The sequence below is a fragment of the Ursus arctos genome, unplaced genomic scaffold (genome assembly GCF_023065955.2).
Source record: "Ursus arctos isolate Adak ecotype North America unplaced genomic scaffold, UrsArc2.0 scaffold_4, whole genome shotgun sequence".
Lineage (NCBI taxonomy): Eukaryota > Metazoa > Chordata > Mammalia > Carnivora > Ursidae > Ursus > Ursus arctos.
Window position 1 is genome coordinate 86,189,290 of NW_026623056.1, and position 14,611 is coordinate 86,203,900.

Consider the following 14,611-nt stretch of genomic DNA (forward strand, 5'->3'; position numbering starts at 1 on the left):
CATTTTTGATTCCACACAGATACCCAGGCTAGCTGAGTATTGCAGCCACTCTCCTTGACTTTTGCAAAACAGAAATAAAAACATGCATCACTTTCACAGAAATTCTAAAACATCTGAAAACATTTTTTCCAAGTGACTGTATGAATGTAAAAGAGCACAGAAGATGCGCCTCATTATTATAACAAGATTTCATTACGAGGGCCCCAATTTATTGAAGATCGTGCTAGCTCTCCGGTTTCTGCATTTATAGGTAGGATTAGAAACTTGACAGCCTCATTCTTAAAAATTCTCAAAACAAGTTTCTCATTTCTTCACCAAAGCATAACCTCCAAGAGGGAAAACATTTCTCCGGATTACCCGCTCACTCTTTTGGAAGGTCTGACGACCATTAGTCATTTTTGTCTTTTGGAACAACCCAGTCAAAACAAAAAGGTAAATTTGTTTTGTTTTGTTTTTTCCCTGAGTTTGAGGCACATTTCATACATTGTTTTGTCTTCATTGGATTATGACCAGTTCAAATGAGGAATGTGCACGTGTAAGGAATGTAAATATGTATGCAAGTGTATGCTTACGGATAACGCAAGTGTGTATGCCAATATGCTTGCACAAATAGGTCAAAGTAATGCAAATGTAGTTTTGTCCTTCTGGCACTCCGCGAGGCGCACCCCCCCCCCGTTGCCCATTTTTTTATCAGTAACCAAATGGGATAAAATGTCATCTTTTTTGCACACACTTTATACCTGACCTCATGGTGTTTGTGAATCTGCGGTCTGAAGCCGTTTTAGCTGTCAGTTGCTCTGTACGGTTGGGGATTAAATTTTCGAATGCAGCTGCTGCTTTGGCTGAATGACTGAGTTTAATGAGGAGCCTCAGACTCCCAGGTGCCCCTCTTAGAAAGAAGGCTACGGGTTGAAATGCACAGAAGCGTTTTGCAGCCAGATCACTGCCCGTGGGACTTGCTCAGGGGAGCGTGAGGGCCCATCCTGGCCTCATGGGAGGGGAGCCGGTGCCACACACACAGCCGAGTCTCATGCTCGTTTTCAATTTTAGACCACCGCTGTAAGCGATCCTACCAATTTGAAAAATGCCAAGAATGCCATTCTGGAAGAGTTGCCTCGAATTGTTAACACCATGGCCCTTCTCTGGAATGTTCTGAGAAAGGAGGAGACTCACAAGAGACCCGTCGATCTCCTTGGAGCCACAAAGGGATCCTCTTCCGTTTACTTTAAAACCACCAAAGTGAGAGAACTTCCTCTGTGGTTTTATTATTTCTTTTTCTTATATAATCCCACCAAAGATAAATATGTTCAGGAATACATACACACACACGCACACACACACTGTGGTACTACTTTGCCATAACTCTTCTCTTTCCCGTGTTCTAGACCATACGACAAAAAATTTTAGACTTCTTGAACCCCTTGACGGCCCATCTTGGAGTTCAGTTGACAGCCGCGGTTGCAGCAGTGTGGAGCAGAAAGAAGGTTAAGCGTCTCAGTAAGATGAAGGTAGAGTCTTAAAAATTAAAGTTGTGCTTGTACTTACTCTGCCAGAAATACCAGAGTCTCCTGTAATCAAAGGTGACATCAGAGGCCAGCAGGGGAAGCTGCTGGAGTAGTTTCACTGCTTTAAATGCACAGATGACACAGCTGTGCCTCCAGCTAGGCCTGTCGCGGGGAGGACTCACCCCTGGCTTGTTCTCCGATCTCTGTGTAATGAATACCTAGTACTTCCGGTTAACCTTTTAGATGTAATACCTAATAGCACACATACAAGAGTGTATATGGTGTGTATGTTCCACACACTAGAGAGACCACCGTGAACCTATCACCCAGCTTGAGGAACCGTACATCATCCTCCCCGCGAGAACCCCTGTGGGTCCTTCCCTGGTTGTAATACCATCTTACGACTTTTCTTTAAACTATTATTTTAGAGACTTTATTTTTTTTTTTAAGAGCACTCTTAGGTTCACAGCAAAATTGAGGGGGAAGTACAGAGGTTTCCCAAATGCCCCCTGCCCCACATGTGCGTGGCCTCCCCCACGATCAACACCCCCCCCACCAAGTGATATGTTGGAATGTTCCAGTCATGAACCTACACTGACACAGCAGGTTCCATAGGCTTTTTAATTTATAAAAATCATACAAAACTGTAAAACCGATTTAAATCCTCACATTCCTGTTCCCAAAAGTAACTTCAGTTCACATCTCGTCCATTCTATATCCACTGACTGGTCCATCACTAAGTCCCCCAAGGATTTGGTTTATTTCTGCAAAACCAACACAGGCCTCTTCCTTTGTCCTCTCTTGACCTTCTAGGTTCCTATCTCATACCTCCCTCAGAGGGTCTGTCCCACCCCCTGGACAGAATCTCAGTGCCCAACATAGGCTCCTGTTCCCTGAGGAGGCACGAGAGGTGGTGGTCCAGGCCACTCTGCTTAGCAGCTGTGGAGTTTTCCTTGGTGGCAAACCTGATCCTTCCAAGTGCGTAAGCACAGTTTGCAGACCTCCATCATCAAAAATGGACCTCCCATACCAGGGCCTTCCTGCCAGGGCCAACTATCGAGAACCCGGTTTATCTGGTTTTTCTTTTACTGTCCTCGAACTTTCAGGGCTATCTTTTAGTGCCACCCTGCTTCCTTCAGATTGTGTCTGTTTCTAAAATGCTTTCTGAGGGGCACCTGCTGGCTCAGTCAGTAGACCATTCAGCTCTTGATCTCAGGAATGTGAGTTTGAGTCCCACGCTGGGTATAGAGATTACTTTTTTAAAAAATGAAATAACATGCTTTCTAAGCTTGAACATACCACTGTCACTGCCCCGTCATCACCTGGCCCTGTTATTCTGAATGTATGTCAGTTGCCAACTACGTTCCTGTGATTAAATGCTCAGCGTCCTCTTTACCCCCACCAGTAGAGTCCTTCACCCAGCTTTTGTTTAAATATTTACTTAAAAGATAAAAGCTCTTTCTGCATGGGGCAGCTATTATAGAATACTGCATCGTTCTTATTTTTGTTTTCTGTGAGCTTTAAGGGAGCTATTTTTTTTCCTTGGCAGATTGTCCCAGCGGCAAGTGCATCCCAGCTGACCCTTGTCGACCTGATCTGCGCGCTCAGCACCCTGCAGACGGACACGGTGCTGCACTTAGCAAAGGAGGTGGTGAAGAGGCCGCCGCAGATCCGAGGGGACGAGGTCGGAAGCCTGGGGATCTTCCAGATAAATGCGCAGCACTGTCCTATCTCTGTGTCTTATAAATTTTGTTTGGGAGTGAAGCAGAGGTCGCAGGAGCAACTGGGAGTTCCTGGGGTTGGGGAATGGAAGAGTTCTACTGGGCTTGGGGGAGACCCCGTGAGGTGTGCCTAATGGGCTTCAGTGCACCTGTTTGAAGGTGGGCGCAGCTAGAGGTCAGGGCCCATCTTTCATCTTTACACCCCGGCCATGGCGCGCCCTGCCTGGGATGGGTTTTTACCAAGTACCTGCAGCCTAAAAGGCGTCATAGAGAAGCAAAGCCAGATACTACTTAAAGGTGGCAAAGACCGGCTTTATTCAGTAGCTACTGTGTTGGGAGAGAGAGCTGAGCTCAGTTCTGATTTGGGCAGAGGCAGCAGGGTACTTCAGCCGGAAAATGGCAGAGTAGGAAGGGTGAACGAGCAGGGCCTCCAGCAAAGTCAGGGAAGTGGAAAATTCCAAAAAAGCAGGGAGGGGGCTTGGTTGTTGTAAGTGGGCCGTCTGGGTTTGGTGACTGGTGCTCATGGCAGGCAGGCTCCTACACTCCGGGAGCCTGGGAGACAGAGGTCCTGTCTCTTTCAGTGGTAGTATTTCAGAGGACAGCTCCCAGGTCCTTTAGAAAGACATTTCCTATTGTAGAAGATGCATGTACATCTTGAAGTATTAATAATTATCCTTTTCTTGGGGCGCCTGGGTGGCGCAGTCGTTAAGCATCTGCCTTCGGCTCAGTGCGTGATCCTGGCGTTCTGGGATCGAGCCCCACATTGGGCTCCTCCGCTAAGAGCCTGCTTCTTCCTCTCCCACTCCCCCTGCTTGTGTTCCCTCTCTCGCTGGCTCTCTCTCTCTGTGTCAAATAAATAAATAAAATCTTTAAAAATAATAATAATAATAATTATCCTTTTCTTAATAAATGCTCTGAGAAGGGAGATCAGGAGCCTATTAGGTGTTGACTCAGCAAATGGCAAATTGTTTCGGCAGCCTTGAGCTCTCTTGGGCAGGCATTTTAAGGGGACGGGGGTTATCATCTGAGGGACCCCGCCTTGAGCTGCTAGAAACCACGGTAGTGTTTGTTCAGGTTAGTGCAGGACGGAGTCATTTCTGCTGAAAGCCCTAGTCCCCACAGGCCTAGTCAATAAGAGAGCTCTGGCCAGAGTTGAAAGAGAAAAGGAACGTCTTTGTTAAAGGGCAAGTTAAAAGTTTGCATAATTTTTATGTAAAAGTGAGAAATACAGGTCAGAGGACAGGATTCCTTCCAAGCATGCTGAGAAGGAAGAGAGTCGTCTGGCCGCGGTGGAAGCAGTGGCATGTAAAGGGTGCTAGAATGGAACCGTGAAGCTTCTAGAGTCGTGCTTCCCTGTTTCTGCGCAGCAGCCGAGAGAGTCCTTGCTACCTCGAGGCCTTTTCCAGTCACGTGCAGTGGTTTTGAAACAGAGCAGACTTTGTGGTTTAACGTTTTTCTAATGCCCTTAGAGCTTTTTCTTTTAATAGGTCTTATTCTTAAACAATCTCTACACCCAACGTGGGGCTCGAGCTCACAACTCTGAGATCAAGAGTCACATGCTCCACTGACTGAGCCAGCCTGGCGCCCCAGAGGTTTTTGTGTTTACCAAAGCAGGGTGCCTCAGTGAAAGTGTGGGAGCTGTTTTGCTCTTAGTTAATTTGATAGAAACCAGGGATTTGACTTTGAAATAATTGCCTTCTATCACGTGATTTAAAATTGTCAGGAAAGGGGCGCTTGGGTGGCTCAGTTGGTTAAGCAGCTGCCTTCGGCTTAGGTCATGATCTCAGGGTCCTGGGATTGAGTCCCACATCGGGCTCCACACTTAGCAGGGAGTCTGCTTCTCCCTCTCCATCTGCCCCTCCTCCCCACTCGTGTGCATACTCTCTCAAATAAAAATCTTTTAAAAAATAAGTTAAAATTTAAAAAATAGAAGTGTTAGGAAAGATATAATTCCCTAAATGAAAACTAGCAGAACGGACAAAGTGATTATTTAAAAATGGAGTTTTACTCGAACAGGTATTTGTATACCAGTGTTTATAGAGTTATTCACAGTAGTGAAAAGGTAGAAACAACCCAAGTATCCATTGATGGATGATTGGATAAACAACATCGGGTCTAACCATGCAGTGGAATATCATTCAGCCTTGAAAAGGAAGTTAATTCTGACACCTGCTACAATAGTAGGTGACCTTTGAGGACATGCCAAGTGATTGCACTTATATGCGGTCTCTGGAGTAGTCCATTGCATACATACTTTCTACAGAAGGTAGTAGCATGGTGGTTGCCAGAGGCAGGAGGAGAGGGAACAGGAGTTACTGTCTAATGAGGACGGAGTTTCCATTTGGGAAGATGAAAAAGTTCTGGACGTGGATGGTAGTAATTGTTGCATGACAATGTGAACCTTAATGCCACCGAACTGGACACTTAAAAATGGTTAAAGTGGGGGCGCCTGGGTGGCTCAGTCGTTAAGCGTCTGCCTTTGGCTCAGGGCGTGATCCCAGAGTCCTGGGATCGAGCCCCACATCAGGCTCCTTTGCTGGAAGCCTGCTTCTTCCTCTCCCACTCCCCCTGCCTGTGTTCCCTCTCTTGCTGGCTGTCTCTCTCTGTCAAATAAATAAAATCTTAAAAAAAAAAAAAATGGTTAAAGTGGCAAATTCTAGGTATATTTTAAAGATTTATTTATTTTGGAAAGACCGTGAGTGGGATAGCGGGCAGAGGGAGAGAGAGAATCTTCAAGCAGACTCCCTCCCAACGTGGGGCTAATCCCAGGACCCTGAGATCATGACCTGAGCTGAAATCAAGAGTCGGATGCTCACCCAACTGAGCCCCTTATGTATATTTTACCATGATAAAAAGTTTTATAACAAATGAAAGGAATACAGCTTTGGATATTAAGGTCATCGCACTGGGGACAGCAAACAAAAGCTGAACCTGGGAATCAGCAACGTTTTCGGCCATGTCTCACCCTGTAAGTGAGAAAACTGACCAAGAATTTCCTTGGCCGTTTTTATAGTTCCACCTGTCTTAGAGTAGGACTCTTCATTTGGATACCTCATCCGAAAGGGCCCCTTGCACACGGCATGGGGGAGCCTCTACAGAAGTGTCCGTGCGAGGAAGGCCTGTCACGGCTTCCAGTCAGTTGTGCTCGGGGCCCTGGTCCCTTCCTTCATTCCAGAATTGAAAGTCAACTATGTGCTTCAGTGGTAAGGAATCCTAACTAGTAAAACTGTTTCTGCCCTCAGTCAGCTGTATCCTAGTTGGGAAAAGAGGATAGGCCGGCCTAAAAATTAACACCATGAGGCCAGATTATGGAACCGTCGAGGCACAAGGAATCGGGGATGGAAGTGCACACGGGTGACATCCGTAGCCTTTGTCAAGCCTCCCGTGAATGCCGGGTAGTCTTGTTGCGTTTCAGTCGTGTACATAAATATTAATCAACCCCGAAGAGAGGAGCAGGGATGGAGGGGCCATCAGATCCATGGTGACTTTGCATTTACAACCCTGAGCAAATGTCAAGTGTCAGGAGACTGACCCTGCGCTGGTGGTCACTTCCTACGAGCAGCGTTACAGCTGCAGCAGCAGAGCGAGCTGTCCTCCAGGAGGAGCCTCTGCGATGGCCTCTGAGCACACAGCAGGCGCTTACAGTTTTGTTCCTTCGTGTTACTTCAGTTCCTACAAGTATCTGCAGCTCCTGGGCTAAAAAAAAAAAAAAAAAAAAACCACTAGATCTCATCTAGCTGGCTGTTTGTTTTTTGTTTGTTTTATTTAAATTCAGTTAGCATGGCTGGCTGGTGTTTGGCTGTGCGAATAACAATTAGATTTTGTGATTAGTTCAATTAGCTCAAGTTCTGTAACCTCTACAAATAACTTTTATAAGCAAGGAGGGGAAAAAATGTATTTTCAAAACCAGTTTCTAAGTAGTTGCAGCCACTTGGGATTTAGGGAAGTTGTCTGGCTTGAGTTTGAGGAAATTCCATGAGCTAGGATTTAGAATTTTTTATCGTGTCTTATCTGTAGCTAGTTGCAAGCACTCATGAGGGTCCACATTGTCCACCACCTTTTTGTTTAGGGAGGTGCAGTTATTATACCAAATTTTCCCTGAATACTTGTTAAAAGCCTGGCGTGGACTCGCCCTGGAAGTCTGCAAAGAAGTCAGTAAGGTTTCGGGACCTCATAGCATAGGTTTGTTTCGTTGTACCTGGGGGATGTGTTCACATATGTTACTGTATTTGAAAGGCTCTGACTAAAAACCTTTGCTTTGTGAGGATATAGACTCTGTTTCATTTTGTGTTGTAATTTTTTTTCCCTAACCTTATTTCCTACCAACTTGGAGTCATTGGTTTCACTTTTATTTTCAGAAATCGCCCCTTGTGGATATCCCCGTGTTGCAGTTTTGCTATGCTTTCGTCCAAAGGTAACACAACCCTTCCCAAACGTGTCTCAATTATAGATGCTGTTGCAGTGATTCTAAATGGAACGCTGGTCATACTTGTTGACAGCTGGAGAGCCTTAGTTCAGAAAATATCTTGACAGGGTCTTAGTTTCCTCCTGAGGTATGAGAATGCCCTGATGATTTTACTTTTCCTTCTTCAGAGATCTGATCTGACTTCATAAAATCCAGCTGCTGTGGGTAGAACCCTTTATGTTCAGTGTTAAACGTGTTACAGACTTCTTTTAGAAAAAGCAGAAATGAATCTTTTGGGTGCTGTCCTCAGTGCTCTCCCGTGGCTCCTGCCTGGGTGTCCCGAGCTTACTGGCGTTTTTCAGGAGCCTCTGCTGTAGGAGGCAGGGAGGCGGATCCCCCACATGGTTCTCCACGCGTGGAAAGGAAGGCTTCCTGGACTGCTCAGGTCCTGCACGGGCACATCCGGGTGCAGCTCGCAGCCCCTCCACTGTGTGGGGTCATCTCTGTTGCAGTAACGAGGGGGAAGTGGGGGGTAGAGCCCCGTTCTCAAGGAAGCCTCCAAATCCTCACGTGTGTGGCAGGAGTTATGCAATCGGGCAGTCTGACAACCAGATACAATCTCCTTGGTTAACACAGTTCCCGTTCTGGGGTTCTTCCAACTCTGCACCCTGAGTTTGCAGGGGTCTAGATCGAGACAGTCAGAATCCTAGGAGTCCCTGGGTCTGGGGTGCAGTTCTGACCAGCTGTTGATGCTTCAGCCCCAAGCATCGTTCCGGTTCCTTCTTCCGGGATTTAGAGAGGAGCCGGTCACGTCTTTCCTGGTGATAGCTGCCATGCGTCGTCATGCTAGCAAGCGTCTGTCACAGCGGTCTGAGTGATACGTGAGCTGCCAGAGCAGCTGCAGGTTAGGTTTTTACCCTCCTCCTCTTGCAGAGGGGGCACCGCCGAGGTCACTGCGGAGGCCATACGTCAGGCACCAGGACTCGAACCCGGGGCCCTTGGGCTGCAGCATGTTGTGCTGTGCAGTCCTCAAGCGAGAGCTACTGAAGATCGGCTTCCTGGTGGGTGGCCTTGTGACCCGAGGGCTGACTCCGTTACCAACAACACTGGGGAGACCGGATGCTAGAGCTAGACAGGCCCAAGGGATCAGACAGCCCTCTGGTTCAAGGCCTTTATTTGATAGACAGGAAACCAGGAGCATCTGACCTGACAGCAGCAGGATTTCTGGTCTCTAGAGTCCAAGTTCTCGCCAGAGTACAAAAATTTCATTTGTGCATATTTTAATTTAAAAAAGAACAAACAGGTCAGTCAGCTATGCCATCTTCCCGCTGCTTTCCAGCTGCCCGGACCTAAAATGTGCTTGTAATAACGTGTTTTGACTTATTCACAATTGGGTATTTTTTCCTGTTTTTTTAAAAACAGGCTCCCGGTAGCAGCCTTGCAAGAGAACTTTCCTTCGTTGTTGGCCGTGTTGAAGGAATCGGTACAGGTGAACCTAGCTCCCCCCGGATACTTTCTGCTCCTCAGGTAATGTGACCCAGCTTTCACGTTCCCGTGTGTCTGCCGGAATGTCCCTCGTTTCTGCAGCGTTCTCAGTCTGAAGCTGATTGTCTCTCAACAGCATGCTGAACGACTTTGTGACGAGAACTCCCAACCTGGAAAGCAAGAAGGACCAGAAAGACCTGCAGGTCTGTGTGTGAAAAGCTCAGCAGAGGTGGTGTCCCCCTTTTAGAAGACGTGCCCGTGGATCAGCGGTACTGGGCAGAGTCGTTCCTCGGATCTGCGTTTGTTCTCACGGCTGACTTCCTCTGTTACCGTCTCTAGAGGGCTCCGCAGACCCAGGCCAGAGTCTCCTGCCAGAGCTCTTGTGTCAGGCTTGAGCAGTCCGCTGTGGGTTGACAGGACGCCCCCTCTCCTCCCCGTACGCAGCTGCGGCTCCAGCAGCGTTAGGTTAATAACTCCGTCCCTGTGGATCTCTTCCCTGGAAGCCTTTCTTACCCCCTCTTTTTAAAGCAGTATGTACTCGTAGGAAATCTCAAAAATCCTGAAAAGTAAAAGTGAAACTCACCCTAGAAGGGAAATCTTAGAGTAGAATAAATAGAATGATGGAGTTAGGAAGTCACTATTTTGCAACCATGAGAATCATTGATTCAGGGGCTTTTGGAGCCAAGTGTAAACAGGAACATGTGTCAGTTTGATAGCCCTGGCGGTATTTCTGCGAATCATTACGACCCCTGGCATTTGTGAACGGTCTGTCCAGTTCCACTGCCGAACCGCTGGAGCACCGTCTACAGGACACTCAAGCATAGTTAGGAGGCTCACGGGGCTCCTTTGGCCTCCACTTGTCGAGAAGGAAGCATCATTAAAGCCCAGACGCTGGTGACCAGCGCTTGGACGGCACTTCCCAAACTCCCCTCTCAAGGCCCCACTTTGCGCCCTCCAGCGTGCCCCTCCCTTCAGTCCCTTCCAGGGGTAGCTTTGGCCATGGTGTTACCACAGCCAGTACAGCTGGTGCACCTCGCCCCTGCTCGTCTGTGGGTGCTTCTGTCCCACGGTGTCCAGCGTCCCGACACCAGCTCCTCACCCCTGCTTCAAGGCAGGGCCTGCACTCCTTCCCCGTCACTCGCCGCATGAGAAGTGGGACCTCCTCTGAGCTCTCGGTCCGTTTCCTGCTCTTTCTTGCCACGATCAGCCACAGCACACCTCTGTCCAGGCTCAGGGCAGGTAGTTTCCTCAAGTTCACTCCCCCCACCCCACCCCCACCCTGGCCGCTGGCGGATGGGTGCGCTCTTGCCTCATGCCTCAACACAGCTATAGTGGAAGTCAGGATGGTTCGATGCTCAGATGTCCAGGACATGCAGCCAGTCTCCGCTGGTGAGACTTGGTGATGCTGGCCTGAGAAAGTGGCTCAGCGTTTCTCTCCCTATCACAGCCACGTGACCCGATTCTCTACGGATTGTACTTGATACGGATCACTCCTCACTTCACCCTCATCGAGTCCATTTCATTTATTTCATTGTGTGTCTTGTTATGTTATTGAAAGTTGCAATTCTAGCAAGAACCCGTGGTCCTCCAGAAACTGGGAAATGCATCTGCTAGATGCAGCGTGCCGTGTGACTTCCCATTTCTCCGCGGTGCACCCACAGTGACCAGTATGGAAGCCATTAGTCACATGTGGCTGTTGAGCACTGGGAGTGTGGCTGTCCGAATTGAACATGCTATAGTGTAAAACACACATCAGATCTTGAAAGCCTAGTGCAAAAAAAAAAATGTGAAATCTCATTAATTTTTACATTGATTACATGCTGATCATATTTTGGATATACGAGGTTGAACATTATGAACTTGTTTCTTCTGATCTTTTAATATGGTTCCTAGAAAACTTCGTAATACCTGTGTGGTTCTACTTGTGGCCTACATTGTATTTCTACTGGTTGGTGCTGTTTTAGGCATTTTAGATTATTTTCCTGGCCTAACTTCCTTTCCTCTCTCTCCCCATTACTCTCTCAGGAAGTCACTCAAAAAATTCTAGAAGCTGTAGGGAACATTGCCGGCTCTTCCTTGGAACAAACCAGCTGGCTAAGCAGAAACCTGGAAGTGAAGGCCCAGCCTCAGATCTCTCTAGAAGAATCTGACGCTGAGGAAGATTTGTGCGGTAGGTACAGAGAGGGTCAGAAGAGAATGCCTGCTGCCAGCTACTGTGAGGGGGTTTGGTTTGCCCTTAAAAGTAAACAGTCTGGGGGCACCTGGGTGTCTCAAATGTTTAAGCGTCTGACTCTTAATCTCAGCTCAGGTCTTAATCTCAGGGTTGTGAGTTCAAGCCCCGCACTGGGTTCCATGCTGGGTGTGGAGCCTACTTAAAAAAAAAAAAAAAAATTTTTTTTTTAAATCCAGTAGTCTGTTTTTACTGTTTACAACATAATTTATGTGCAATAAACAATAGGATTCCACTGGTAGGGCCCCGAGTGACATATGCTACCATGGAAGCCCTCACTGAGCCTAGATCAGAATCCAGGAAAGTAGCTTCCCAAGACAACTTGCATGGATTAGAAATCTGTGGGGTATAAAAAATATGGAAATGTATGTTTTTCTTTCTGTGGAACTGTGGAAAGAAAATTCAGTAAACCCACAAACTGTTGTCGGGCAGTTAGATTGCGTCTTTTCTTTGTGACTAACACACCCTTGCGTCTCAGTGATCCTTGTGTCTCATCACTGCCTGGGATGTGAAGATGTTCGAGTGGAGGTCACATGGGCTAGGTACAGCCCAGCCTTATTATTAGTTATAGCTTCCTAGGAAAGCAGTCAGGAGACTCTCAGAGGAGATTCATCTGTTTACTCGGACCATCGATCAGCCAGGTGCTCTTGAGTCTGCCCTAAACATAGTCATGGAGATGGTTAATCTCTGGTGCCCTGAAGACCACCGGACAGACCTGTCGATGAAGCAGATCGTAGGTTATTAGACCTACTGCAGGGAGAGACAGACTTGGCAGGCTCATAGCAATGTCTCATCTATGAGGGGAAGTTTGGGGAGGATGTGTGTAGGGTTGCAGGACCTTGGCTGAGTCGTTTGTGGCAGATCTTTTAGGGTGGGGAACTGGTTGGGATTAGGCAGAGTTTTGGATTGGTGGGCACAGTGCAAGGCAAGAGTCCCGAAGTGAATCTTGACAAGTACGCTGCCCGTTTTGATATGTAAGCTGTTTTAGTTGGTTTTCAGTTATTCTTTCAGGATTAAGGGTATCTTGGAGCAAGTAATTGTTTTCGCTAGTTCTCCATGTTATTTAACAGAGAGACAGGAACGTATGTCCAGTCCCAGTATTGGTTACACCAGACAAGTAAACCAGTTTGCTCTCAGTTTTATTAACACAGGGGCAAAAAATTACATTTAGGTTCTTAATATGAGCTACATAGTACAGTACCCACTGCAAAGGAAATGTTCAGAAACTGTCCTGTGATATGTTACTACCTCTTTCATTGTCATTAGCAATAGCTACAGCAGCAGCTCAAAGCGAAGCCTGTGATCTTTAACCTACCATAGAAGGGTCAAGAAGTCAGGGCTCTTTTCTCTCACAAGTAGCAGAATTAATAGAAACAACAGAACAAAACACATGGGCTCATGTAAGTGAAAAGCCCTGGCTTCGGGGTCTGATTCTAGGCATAGCAGGAATCAGACACTCAGCTGAGGCGAACCAAGTCTCGTGCAGAGATTCTGGGTGGTTCGTCTTGCGCCACACGGCTGACCCGGAGAAGAGGGAAGGGCTGGTGCCCGAGAGCCATGAGAAATGGGTGCCTACCGGAAGGGGGCTTCTCTTCCCAGAAGGAGGAAGGATGGCGTACTCGACAAACTGTGGTACCACTGGCCGCTACTTCTGCCATATTGGCTTGATAACTAGTTTTGTGGTTTGCATAAGAAAAATAATTATACTTCATTGTGTAACGAAGATACTATAGTGTGCTATCATTTGCTCATATAAAGCAACCGTGAGGCTTTCTCAGGCTGTGGTTATGGTTATAGTTGTGGTTCAGGGAGGGAGCACTTGCATCTGGGCTAATCTGCCCTCAGTCATTTCTGTCCCACGTGCTGAAGTACAGATCGAACTGCTTCTCCACCACCAGAGCGGCTGTGCCGACCGTGTTCGGTCCACGGTTACTGGGCCTGGCTTCTGTGCAATTACATTTGACCTCAAGATAATACTACAGTAAAATTACCTGATTTTTGTTTAAAGAAATCAGAGAATTCCAAAGTTGGAGGTGATTTTTGAGCTTCTCTGTAAAACTCAATTAGCTAATTAAAGAGTACCAAAATCCCTGACTGTTTAGATCATGACTGTGTTTTACTTGACTTGAACAAATTACGTGTACATATTAGCCATAGAAAGCATGAAACAAAGTGAGGCTTCAAATAATGCATTTGTCTCCATTTAAAGTTTGTATGCATGCGCCGGATGTGCGGGTTCTCCCCCTGAGTGCGGGTGTGGTGTGTGCCGCACACTGTGTCCTGCACACTGTGTCCCGCGTGCGGGCCCTACAGCCGCAGACACGGGGGCAGCATGGAAGACAATAAGCAAAAAGTACATTAACAAAGGGATCTTTCAACTCTTTTGAAAATCTGAAGTTATTTCAAAATGAAGCTTTTTAAAGATCGAAAAAAGAAGTAAATGACCCTGAGAATTTCAGGTGGTTCTTAGTGTAAGGACAATAAGAATCCAATTACAAGGAGCAGCTGGGAACAGAGAGATGTTACGGCGTGTGTCCCCGGGGAGGGGACAGTTGCGCTGAGAAGTGAGAAGTCGGGGCAGCTGTGCAAAGACCTAGAGGGTGCTGCCCGGGGGGATGGCAAGTCCTCAAGGTGGGCGTGGGCCAGAAACCAGGTGACCAGCCTGGCTGGAGCTTAGCAGGGGGCAGGTGGGCAGGGAGCTGAGTGGGAGCTGAGGGTTGCTGGGGTTGAGGGGAGCCTGGTCAGGAGCTTAGATTTCCTCCCACTCGCTGTGGAAGCCATTTAAGTGTTTAGAGCAGTGATAGACTCTTCCTCAGTCTTTAGAAAACATCAGTTTGGCTGCTGTGAGCAGTAAAGGCTGTACCAAGTGAGGGCAGAAAAGGGAAGTCCAGTTAACAGGATTTTGCAGTGGTGTGAGCAAGAGACAATGTTGGCTTGGAGGCAGGGGTGATAGAAAGGTGGCCTGATTTAGATGCAGAGTCAGCAGAATTTGCTGATGGGATGCATCTGGTGGCTAACAAAAAAGGCAATCAAGGATGACTTTGGTTTTTAGCTTATGCAATTTATTGAGGTGGAGAAGACCAAAATAAGAACATTCTAGAACAGGAAATTGAGCTTGGTTTTGCAAGTATTACATTTGAGATGTCAGAAAAAAAGAGAAGGAGCCAGAAAAGACACTTAAGTGGTCACTGGGGTGGGTAGGAGGACAACCAAGAGAGCACAGTCATGAAACATGAGAAGATGCTTCCAGAAGGAGAGAGGAGTA

The 14,611-nt window shown here is 47.2% G+C and overlaps 1 protein-coding gene across 4 annotated transcripts in view; it reads left to right on the plus strand.

Annotated features, from left to right (window-relative positions):
- The window catches only part of DOP1B (DOP1 leucine zipper like protein B), a 102,617-nt gene that overhangs the window by 72,937 nt on the left and 15,069 nt on the right, over positions 1-14,611 (plus strand). For all 4 annotated transcript variants that reach the window (XR_003317980.4, XM_026506304.4, XM_057306839.1 and 1 more), the window contains 8 exons: positions 321-432; positions 1,051-1,239; positions 1,386-1,508; positions 3,055-3,189; positions 7,585-7,640; positions 9,054-9,158; positions 9,253-9,319; positions 11,142-11,286. Coding sequence is in view for 3 of the 4 variants with exons in the window: in XM_026506304.4 (XP_026362089.3) it covers positions 321-432; positions 1,051-1,239; positions 1,386-1,508; positions 3,055-3,189; positions 7,585-7,640; positions 9,054-9,158; positions 9,253-9,319; positions 11,142-11,286 (932 nt within the window). In the remaining variant the exon portion in view is untranslated. The remainder of the gene's footprint in view (positions 1-320; positions 433-1,050; positions 1,240-1,385; positions 1,509-3,054; positions 3,190-7,584; positions 7,641-9,053; positions 9,159-9,252; positions 9,320-11,141; positions 11,287-14,611) is intronic.